The sequence below is a fragment of the Haemorhous mexicanus genome, chromosome 2, assembly GCF_027477595.1.
Source record: "Haemorhous mexicanus isolate bHaeMex1 chromosome 2, bHaeMex1.pri, whole genome shotgun sequence".
NCBI lineage: Eukaryota > Metazoa > Chordata > Aves > Passeriformes > Fringillidae > Haemorhous > Haemorhous mexicanus.
In genome coordinates this window covers 64269329-64281726 of record NC_082342.1, presented here as the reverse complement: position 1 = coordinate 64281726, position 12398 = coordinate 64269329, and the positions used below count along the sequence as shown (strand labels likewise).

The 12398-nt window shown below is 35.1% G+C and overlaps 1 protein-coding gene across 1 annotated transcript in view; it reads right to left on the bottom strand.

Annotated features, from left to right (window-relative positions):
* Window positions 1-702: 702 nt before the first annotated feature.
* The window catches only part of PCDH17 (protocadherin 17), a 90152-nt gene continuing 78456 nt past the window's right edge, over window positions 703-12398 (bottom strand). The window contains exon 6 of the mRNA XM_059839115.1: window positions 703-5283. Coding sequence (XP_059695098.1) covers window positions 4601-5283 — 683 coding nt within the window. The 3' untranslated portion in view covers window positions 703-4600. The remainder of the gene's footprint in view (window positions 5284-12398) is intronic.

Below are 12398 nucleotides of genomic sequence, written 5' to 3'. Positions count from 1 at the left end.
CAGGAGCAGACAGAGAGGACCACACATTCTGAGGGATTGATCATAATGCTCAAATACATCAAAACCCAACCAAATAAAAGAGGTTAATGAAAGAGTTAAATTATAACAACAAACTCAAAAAAACCAGACATAGGACTAAGTAATATTTTTTCCCAACAATTTGTCATATTGTTTACAGCAACACGAAGAAAATTACTCACACTCTTAAGAAAGACATATTTTAAAAAGTTAAAAAGCAAAAACCAATTCCTTGCATTCTTCAGGTTGTTCTCCACTCGTATACTCAAGCCGTGTTTTGATCTCTCCTGCTAGGCTGACAATCTTTAAGAACTTACAGCCCCACCCCATTAATGTTTCTGGTGAACTCACACCAGTGTATCAAACCAAAATATCCTTTATTCAGCTCCATGTTTCTATGAGCAAATAACAGCCTGTAGGGATTCAGTGCATCAGCTGCTTAAAAGATAAACCTACCCAGCTTGATGAAAACTCTTCTCCACTTTCCTGTTGAGAGAAAACGGTTACACATTTCTAAAAAATGAAGCAGGAACTGTCATTTTTTTGGCAAACTGATAACTAGCTGTAACAGCCGCATTGCCACAAGTTGCTTTTCCAAAGTAATTACCATCAGGCTCCCTGTGGTATGCAGTGTTTAACACATTTCTTCTGTGTTAATGAATGCAAAAGCAGGCAACACCACTATTAGTAATCGCTTTTTATTCGTAGTCCTCATTTTCCAGATAGGTCACATTAAACACAGCCATTAAACAATAGCGGTTGAGAAAATCCATACAATGTATGCTGCTTTTGTTTGGTTTTTTTTGTGTCATTCACCAGTCATTGGTGCAACTTTGAGCCATATGGGGAGACAGGGGCTGATAAATGAGAATGCCAACCTGTATCACAATTGGGCCAGAGAAGTCAAAACCTTAATCAGATTTCATTCAATTACACTTCAAGTCAACAAATCTTGATAGCCAAAACTCCCATTTAAATTAATGCAATAATAACTGCTGCCTGATGTCAAAAGAAAGCAATTAAACAATAATGAGTGGGTGTATGTTATGCTAGGCTTCAGACTCCTCCTTGACCTCAGCAATTTCCCTTCCATTTTTGACAGCAAGCAACATGAAAGCTTGTTTGAATGGTGTATCTTGCTCCACTATGAACACAGTTTGACTTCTAGGGGTAACTTGAATTGGGAAACATCTATTCTTAAGTGGCAAAGCACAGTTCAGGAGAATCTGTTTCCTGATAAACATGCCAATTAAAGAAAAAAAGGGAAAAAAGAAAGGTCTGATTCTGAGTTCTCATTTGATTGGCCAATTGTATAAGGAACTCCCAATTGCTGGCTTTTTTATAATTAAAAAAGATACAGAATACCTTATTCATTATTCACAGTGTACAATACAAATTTATTAGTTGCTTTACTTGCCTCCCTTAGCTCCAACTTTCCTTTCATACTCCTGTGACAGATATTTCCTTTCAGTCTTATAAAGCGTGTGTGTAAAAAATGAGAGAAATAACTCATAAACTTTATCTTTCATTCCTGCCTCTTTCTCCAGTGGTGATAGTAGAGATATCATGGAGAAAAAACCCACTTTAAAATCTTTTGTGTGCAGTATGTCCTTCACACACAATCATGTTAATTTTGAGCGAACCAGCAAAACTCACATTCTGTAAGCTCTGCTGGTTTACTGGTTCATTATGTATCCATTCTAAATAGTGAAATAAATTTTTTAACCTGGGATAATCTTATGCTGGGGAGCAGTATGCCAGAGTTCTACAAAACAAGGCAGTTGAAAGACAAATTAAATAAAAGCAAGATTTTCTAAACTCTTCTATAAAGCTGTGAGTCATGAATTCTGAATTAAATCAGAGTGGTAAATAAATAATCACTACTAAATACAGATAATGTGTTAAACAGCTAAAGCTAGTAAATCACTAGTGACAGAGAGCCTTAAGGTAAATTCCTCTTACATTGGCACAGCCCTTTCTCAGAATGTTGTGGTTTTTATGTCTTCAGAAACATACAATGAATTGTACAATTGGTTACTCAGTGTTAAAATCATTTATAAAATACACAAATCTCCATCACTTGACTGCATTTACATACTGGCGTAGGTTTTGCTGAATAATGGATCTCACTGGCAGAGCTAAAGACTTGGTGCACAGACACTGAAGTGATGGGCACCACAGAAATACGTAGAAAAGACTGATCAAACAATAAGAATCCTCTTCACTATGGAATTTCAAGCTATCAAGCTATCAAGCAAAACCAATCTCGGGTCTCCTGGCCAAAAAAAAAAAAAAAAAAAAATATATAACACAGACAACACCACGTTTTAGATACATAAATTGTCCAAAACATGGAGAGTAGCTTGATAAGACATGTACAAGATCCTTCCTTTTGCATGTAATTGTAGACATTTTTTAACAGGAGCTAAAAGCAAACTGTCAGAATTGGTGTCTCCCAAAGACAATTCATTGTAGGACTGACTAGATAAAATCACCATTTAAATGCAATCCCTAGACCAAAATAGGCTGTTGGGTAAACTTTTGATTTTGAACAGACAAAAAAAAACTATGGCTTGTGGTATTTCAGATTGCCAACCCCTTTTAAAAATGTTTTTATAGTACAGATTAAATTTAAGAAACCAAAATCATAGTTTTTAAGCAATGTGCCAGTGGTATTTGCAGCAGAGTATCTAAAGTATATAAGGGACAAATCCTGAGCTAAACATTTTATTCTTCTGCTTCTTCTTGTACTGTGGAAGTTCATTTGCTCTTTTCCAAGTTTCTTTCAATTTTGAATTTTTCAAATGCAATAAAAACATTTTTAAGAAACAATAATAAAAAGTAGAAATTATATCCCAAGTTATTTTAAGTTATTCTGCAAATATTATTCAGATCAAGTGAAAACCTGACTAAAAACACCCCCCAGAGCAAGCAGTATTTATCTAGAACTGCAGTAAGATATTGCACAGTCTACAGAATAAGATAAAATACTACTCCTGCCACATTGGCACTGACATAATTTTCAGCTCTATAAACTTAATATCAAAACTTTTAAAATGGTGGCATCTCTGAAGAATTCAATCAAATATCCTACATTGAACAGGCTGGCTGCATGTGTTGGGGAAAAAAAACAAACCCAAGGAGGTTCCAGATGTTGGTTCAAGTGTAATTTTTGTTATTAAGCGTGGGCTTGCAATAGAAGCTTCTACAAGGACTTGCACATAACCATGACTGATGGATGTATTTGTAGGCTGTTCAGTTAGCTCCATCAGCTCACTCAAACATATTTTGAACAGATTATGTACTGCAGTACTTCGTAGACCATACATTAAACAAGAGACTTTGCTCTGAGGCGCTGCTTCCCATATTCCATGGGGAAAAGGAAGCAGGAAAAAACAAAACTCATAGAGTTCGACAGCTACTGAGGCAACACTTGCCATTTACAATATAAGCCCAAATATTTTTGCAACACAACTATATATTAATTTAATAAAATACACAATATAGCTCTTATACACTCAACAATTTGGCTCATATGCACTGAATCTGCAATAAATCAATAAAAATATGTCATTTGATGTAAACACACTGAATCTTCTTACATTTGCACATTTAAATGACCATGTGATTTTTGTGGATGTCTGACATTTTCACTTTCCTGAGCTATTTTAGTGTCCAAAAATGAATAAAAAAGTGTTAATAATGTTAATTTCTTTTCTGCATTACCTTTAAGGTAACTCTTTTTTTCCCAAACTTTATTTCACTTCTTTTCCTTTATTTTTTTTAGCTTATCACTAACTATTTATAGCTTTGTTGGACACTAAAATGCTAAATAGATATTAAAATCTTTTTTTCATTTTATCAAGTGAATTAGCTTATGTGTGTGCAGGACAAGATGGACTATATAATTTTACATTTAACCTTAATATGATATGTAGTGTTTCTTTAATGATGAGGATATGTTTTCTTGAATAATGATCTGGAATGGTTCTTTTTTGTTTTATTGTTCTTTTTTTCTTTTTTTCATATTTCATATTTGTGGCAGATAACTTTGTACATAAATGTTTACCACAAATGAATGTTAATGTTTGGTGTCGCTTGGACTACTACAAGAACTCTTTATAGGACTTTCAGTAGAAGCCTGTGGTGGCTGCTGGAAATTCACCACAGATCAGCATTATTCAACCCTGTTTTTCTTGGGGTTTATACGTAAACAGTAAAGTCAGCATCAGCTATTGAGGACAGTCTTAAAGTATCAGACGTATTTCCATTCCATCTTTCTCACACCTTCCTATCAGATTGTCAAAATGGCACTGTCTTTCCTTCTTTCATTTTGTTCTTGGTGTACTTGACTCTGTCCTAATGAAAGTTTGGTCAAAATGAAACCAGTGTTATCTGTCAAAAAGAAAGAGCAGTGAAAAGAACATACTTGTGGGCACTTCAGATGTTCACTAAAAGCCTTAAAGCAGCATTGGTCTTCCTTCATTCCTGTAATTCTGTTATAACCAGGGAATTTATTTATTGATTTACTTTCAATCAGCAGAAGAGGAATGCAACTGCCAGCCTGTCCTTATTTTCCCCCTCACTTTCTGATGGCCACAGGGTCGCTTCCCCGACAGTCCTGCAAGAGCTTGTCTATTTCTCTCACAACTTCCTCGGCATCCACCGACTCCCTGCCTAGATCCCGGGCTGAACGGTCTAACTGCTCCAGAACAGAGTCCATCTCACTCGAGTCTCGGCTCACTCGGGAGTGCACGTCTGCAAAGGCCCTAGCCATCTGATCTGATGCAATGAAGGAAGCGTCCTTTGACTGTTTACTGGGCGATAGATACTGACTGTCAGTTGACAAGTACTGGCTGCTTGGTTCAGCCAAGGCTCCTGATTTCACTTCACAACCATCCAGTGGTCCTTTTGTTGAGGTGCAAGGCTCAATGCATGTCTTGGTTGGGCTGCTCGATGCTGAGGGAACCTCCTGAAGCAGAGGACTCAGGGCACGTTTGGCTTTTAAGTAAGGTTTAACATTGGCAATGAGAATAGTGTGCTCTCTCTTGTCTTTCCCAAATGTACAAAAAGTCTTTTTCCCAGTGGGATTCACAGTTTCATATGTCTCAGTCTCAACGTTAGTTTCAACTGTGGGTACAAAGAGATTTGTGCGATAATCTGCATTCTCAGCCTGACTGGCTGCAGGGAACTGTGGCATCCAACACCTGTCAGAATGACCAAGCACTCTGCATTCATCTGTGCAGTTAACACATTCTTCTTGTTCTGCAAAACAAAGGAGAAAGAGAAAAACCTCTAATTATAAGTGGATTTATTTAGGCTAATGAATAGGCGATGATCATCACGTGATGGGCTTACTTGACATCTGGTTTCTTAATTATGGAGAAAAAGAAGAAGCTATAATTAAAATATTTCGGAAGGTTTGCATAAACCTGTTAGTTGAGACAATAGATTTATTTAACTCTGTTCTCCACATATTAAAGCATTCACACAGCCCAATGGAAGTATAAAGGGGTCATTAGAGGCTCATTCTCAGTGGAATTGAGCTTCATCTGTAAACTAATCTGCTGTAGAAATCTTTTAGGCTTTATTCTGTAAAACTCATACTAGAAAAGAGTGAACGGTACTTAGGGATCTCAAAAGGAATTATAAGGATTAATTTTTCAAATCAAATAACTGAGCAGTGACTGCCTTTCTGGAAATACAAACACTTCATAAAAAACAGCAAGCTGTTTTTTCTTTTTTTGTCACCTCCATTTCATTTGTAATTGTTATGTTGTGTGACAGTCACAAAATAAAAAGGTTTTCTTGAAAAGCCTACTTTTCCTGCTGAGAACAGACCTAGAATCTTCCATCAGTATGCATTAAATATAAGCTTGTCAAAAAGCATATATTGCAATTTTATTAGACATGAGTATGGATCATGCAATCAGTTTTCCGTTTTTTTGGTGAAACTAAGTGAAAATGCATTTGCTCAATAAATGCAATTTGGAGGAATGACAAATGGTGACACACTATTTGAACTGATGATGTTTTCATATAGGATTTCTATATCCTTGTTTCTTTCAAAGAATATAGTTTATTGAGATTCCCTTCGTACACTTTTAGAACAGAATTTTTGGTACTTCCTATTCTACAATTAAAAGAAAACTTTCTGTTTTAAAAACCTTGGCTTGTGTGTCATTTGCATTAAATATGTTACATTTGGGCCAATATTTACTGTCTTTTAATTTTACTCACAACTCTAATCAACTATCAGAAATAAGAAAAATAATAAATGATATAAATCCTTTTATCATCTCTAGGTTTCAGTTAACTATACATTGATCTTCATAATTTTTCTTTCACAAAATGGGCGTATGGGTTGGATACTCATTTTTTTGAGGAATTTAATATTTTAAAAGTGCATGGAATTCCAGTTAGACCAAAAACTGTTAGCATACCTTTAAATATATGGATGAAACACACATACAGACATGCAGAACAAGTCTTCAGAAAAGCAGAACAAACATTTTGACCCAAAGATGGGGAGAATTTAAGCAATCATTATCTTTCTAAATTAGAAATCCAATATCACTACCTGATTAATGAATGATTGCACTGCAGAAACATGACAAAAGAATCACCAAAGATGATCTATGGGAATCCAAGAGTATAAACCGTTTTTCACATTTCTAAAAAGATATGAATAAGTAGGACTTAATTAAACTAAAATTGTATTATGTCACAGTGACGTTAAACTGTGATAATTTGCTCAGAACTGATAGTTGTTAGTGATACAGTAGTATGAAAAAGTGTCATTCTGTATATGACCTCCCTTCCTTAAAGGCGTTAAAATCTAAGTATGGTGTAAACGCTGAAAAAATACCGAAAGCAAGCAAGAATTAGATACAGAGACAACAGAACAAAGTGATTGTTGAGGAAAAGGATGTAACATAGGGGCTTTAAACATGAAATTCATAGAGGTGAGTCAGCCTCAGCTGTGTATCTGGAAAAAACCTGGAAGATCTTCCTGGAAGATGTATCAAAACATATGGAAGATGGGGAGGTGATTAGACACAGACAACAAGGCTTCATTGAGGACAGATTGTGTCTGACTAATCTGGTGGCTTTCTAGGATGGAGTGAATGCATCAGTGGACACAGCAAAGTCTTTTGTAAGGCCTTTGATATGGACAAATATTGAAATGGCCACAATATTCCTGATGCTAAATTGGAGATTGATGGATTTGATGATGGATTGTCAGATCAATAAGGTAGTGGCTGGATGGTCACGTGCAAACAGCTGCAGTCAATGGCTCAATGTCCAAGTGGAAACCAAAATGAGAGGTGTCCCTCCAGGGTCCACACTGGGGCCAACATTATTTATTATCTGCATTAATGAGCTGGACAATGGAGTTGAGTGCACCCTAGAATCACAAGCAGAATGGTGCATCTGGTTCACTGGAGGGAAAAGATTCCATCAGAAGGACTGACAGGCTTGAGAGGTGGGGGCCACGTGAACATCCTAAAGTTCAAAAAGTCCAAGTTGGACCTGAGTTGGAGAAGTCAGTATCAAAACGTAATGGGGGATGGACAAATTGAGAGCAGACCGGTTGAGAGGGATTGGGTTTACTGGTGGATGAAAAGTTGGACATGAGCCAGCAGCCTGGGCTAACAGCCCAGATGGCCAATTGCGTCCTGGGCTGCATAAACCAGAAGAAAGCAGATTTAGATTGCACATGAGGTGGAAGCTCTTTGATATGAGGGTAGGGAGACACTGGAACAGATTTCCTAGAGAAATTGTGGATGTCCCATCCCTTGGAGGTTTAAAAGTCAGGTTGGACAGGACCTTGAGCAACGTGATCTAGTGAGGGACATTCCTGCCCATGGTAGATATTTCAAGGTCCTTTCTGACACAAACCATTGATTGATTCTATGATCTCCAAAGAAAACTAATCCACATGCTGCTTTTAATATCCAAGTAAAACTAAAATTATCATGATGAAAAGCAGGAGTAAAATAACCCCAACCTTAGGACTGTAACAAAGTGGCAGAATTGAAAAGATTTTGAGGAAGAAATTTAAGTTTGTTGTGTTTGATTTTGCTTCACTTGAACGAGATGGCATTGGTATGCATAACCACAGAGACAACATATGTGTGGCAATTGCTTAATGAAATGGGAGCCATACAAATGAAGGACATAGCTATACACCTCATTCCACCCATTAGTTCACCTCCACTAAAGTTCTCTGTATCTAGTTTTCTGGAGCTTCTACAGCATTAAATAGCTGCTTCTTTAAATCAGCCAAGGGAAACTGCTACTCTCACTCTCTCTCTGTGTCTCTCTAAAAAAAAAAAAAAAAAAAAAAAAAAAAAAAAAAAAAAAAAAAAAAAAAAAAAAAAAAATATATATATCCCCAAGAAACCAAACTACCTGCTCCTGTTTCAAAAAACTCACTCAGAAACATAAAAATCCACAAAACAAACTGAATCAATGTATTTTTAAAAACACCTTCATCTTCCTGATCCTTCAGAGTAGACTTTTGGCAAGCTCAGCCTCTAACTTTAAAAGTGGACTTACAGAAAAAAGGAGAAATAGGTGCTTTCTTCAGGATTTTCTCTAACAAACTCTAAAGTTACTTTTTGTCACATATGGAATTCATGACAATTCTGAGTAAATGCTTTCTGGCACTTTTAAAAATTTACCTAAACAACTAATCAGCTTTCCAACTAACTTTTATGTTGTAAGCTTAACTATCCTTTGTATGGATATTTGTAAACAATTTTGTTGCTGTGTAACAAAAAACAAAAATAAAACCCTGCTGCATGTTAGCTACCATAAAATGCTCAGAATTGCACAATCAATGGACCAGTACTTTTCTCTGCTCCTCTCTTTTCAATTACTCTATCAAAGCAAGATCGCTCTTTGCTCTTTCCTTTCACACAAAAAACAATCCAAACATTACAGTCTATTTCATCATACCACAAAAAAGCCATCCATAGCAGAAAAATTCTTTCTGTCTTTTAAGTAGTAGTTCTATGTCATATTATCTTTAAATAAATTAAATAAATATTCACACACATACATATAGGTGTATATGTATATATATATATATGTATGTATGTATGTAATCCTCTGCTCTGTGTATTGACAACACACACACATATATACATATGTATACATATATATATATAGAGATAGATATAGATATATAGATATGACATATAGAACTAGGAAATTCTATTTTCACACTGACTCTTTCTAAAACTCGACTGAACTGTCTTTCTGTAAAAAAAAAATATTGAAACAAACAATCTCAGATGAAAGGTAAAGTTCAGAGAAGTTCTCAGTTACTGGAAATAAGGACTGCAAACTTATTCAGTAGGTATTCTGTTCTGTGCCAAAAACTATGCTTTGAGATTTTCAACACTCATTAGGTTAATGTATTAAAACCAAGTTATGTTTGAAGATTTATATTTTTAGCTCTCACACACATGCATACACATACATTGGTATGGGGAGGGGCCTTTCACAGTGTTTAGATTATTCATTACTGCCAACAAAAATACAAAGTTTGCTGGCAATCTCTAAGTAAGTGTTATATATCATATAGCATATATATGTTATGTACATATTGCATGCTCTATTTTCTTTCCCCTTCTCACTTCCTGTATTTGTTAAAGCTATTTTTCTACTTGCATTCCTACTCACTGTATTGACTAACTTTCCACTTCTGCTCCCTGGACTTTCCACTTCAACCCTGGACATAGTAGCAGTGACTGAATTAAATATGAAGCCAAAACGACAACAAAAAAATACAGGGAATGACCTTGATTTGAAACCCACCTGCATTGCATGTGCTTTGTTCCTCTAGCCCTGAAAATCTCTGCCTTTGCATTTCATGCTTTAATGTCACATCATAGGGAATGGATTTTGAGTATTGATTATCATACATTATAAGCTGCTTGTTTCACCATTAGCCTGTAGTTTTGACTGCTAGAGCTACCAGACAGTGAAGAAAATCAAACAGGGGTTTTTATACTAGTAGCAGAAACTACAAACACGAAGTGAACTATCACCACCAAGGGCCAAATTAGCACATATGAGAAAATAGAATCAATTTAAAGGTAAATATATAAATATATATATGTAAAATAGGTTATATGCTGTGCTGTACAGCAAGATGTGCTGGTAGAGTGATATGCACCATCAGTCTTTATCTCTGTGCTTGTCTCCCTCCCGTTGAAAATAAACCCTTAACGGTGCATGTGTGTACAATAAACAGAAGCAGTCTAGAGGTTTTCCTAACTCTCTGGAGCTTTAAGGGTAAACAGTCAGAAGTGCTTTATGCACTTAGGGGAGAACATACACTAAAATAGAACTGCTAAATTATCAGCTGTAGAAAGAAAAGGAAACAAGATATCTGTAAACAACAGTTGCCTAGATAGGAAATGTATTCTGGTTGGAAATTCAGAGATCCTGTAGGATGAAATTTATATTGGAAACATATAAAATGTAATGCAAGGTATGTATTTTGGCACAGCAGAAGACAAATCTTACATATTTTATTCTATCAGCAGATGAGTTCTATTTAATATCTGCCTTCTATAGCAATCTAAGAGAAAAAGATTCTTTTATTGTGGTATCCACAATTTCCTACACTTTCTTTATAAATATTGAACAAAATTAATTGTGGGTACTGGTTTCACCGTAAATATATTTCACTATGAAGTTAATTAATTAATGCCTTAGATAGCTGGCTCTTTTCAATGGATAAAACAGATATCTTATTTTGGCTCACTAATTATATGAAATTTGCATAGCGATCAAAAAGAAGAAGCTCAAGAATTATTATTTTTTTAAACAGTAACTCAATGGAAAAATCAAGTCAATAAATACATCGTTTTTTGCAATTTAACTGGTCACTAATTATTTAAATTATACATACATACAAAGCAAAAAAAAAAAAAAAAAAGGGAAACATCAGCATGCAAGGAATTCCAAGAAATATTTTATGTACTATACTTATAAGATGAAGAACATTATAGTCTGTATTGAAGTACTCCATGCAATTTAATACTAAATGTCAAGATTTCCATAGATGGGAAATCAGACTATAAATATATGGATATACACATATACATATATGCTTTTACATATATTTATGTAAATAAATGAATCTATGTATATTTAAATTCTGATTACCCCTATAAACAAGCCTGGATATATAAATAGGCATAGACTTAGACCTACAGCTAGATCTATGCCATCCAATTCCTCAAAAAAACTCGTAAACTATTTTATCAAATTTTACTTGGAGCTAAACAAGGCAGACAGAGTAAGATCATTATAATTTATAAGATTTGAACTGACTGTTATTTAAGTGCATTCTTTTCAAAGAACTTCTCACTCACAAAATACTTAAAAATGTAGCTTTATTTGCCATTTGTTCATCAATAAAGACTAAATAAGAATATGGCTAGATAAGTACATGCATAAAACTAAATATTTTAAAATACTAGTAGCTTTTGCTATTTTTTATTCTCCTAGGAAAGCCTATCTTTCAGATATTCTTTTTTCTCTTTCAATGGGGGATGACTTGTTTTTACTATTGCATAAACACCTTCTTCTAACTGGCTATTTTTTAAATTCCATTCTATGAATGTGGAAGCTAAAAATAAGCCTTAATTGTCAGGGATGCTTCATAGGTTGATTCCATTGACTGGAACGACTATCAACTAACAGGTCCAAACAAAAATAAACTAGAGGACCCATTTCAAAATACATGCTGCCTTCTTCTTGAAAGCAGGCAGTTTCACAATACTTTCACTCTTTAAATGCTCTATTCTTCATTGCATTGCAGAGAATAGTAAAGCATATCTTTGATGATCCTTTTTCACATGACAAAGATCTGTCTATGAATGCACACAAAGTGTTCACACTGACTTGTGTCAGAGATCACCCTTGATGTTGTGAATTTTTTGTTCATTATTGAAAGCATTTCCATTTAGATTTTACTCAGGTATGAAACAAAGTGTAAAATTCTCTGCAGCTTATATTTCCCTGGTCTAACCACAAACACAGAATTCTTTACTCAGAGGGTGGTGAGGCACTGGAACAGGTTATCCCATTCCTGGAAGTGTCCAAGGCCAAGATGGGGCCTTGAGCAACCTGGTTTAGTGGATGGTGTCCCTGCCCATGACAGGCCAGTTGGAGCTAGATGATCTTTAAGATCCTTTACAACTCAAACCATTCTATGATTTTATTTAAAAACCTCCACCAACACCAGTAAGTGCTTTAGACTAATAAAATAATGCTATGCTTCATATTTTTAATACCTTAAATAGATATGAAAGATCTGTATTTTCTGTACATATGTGTAAGCAGATGGACAATAA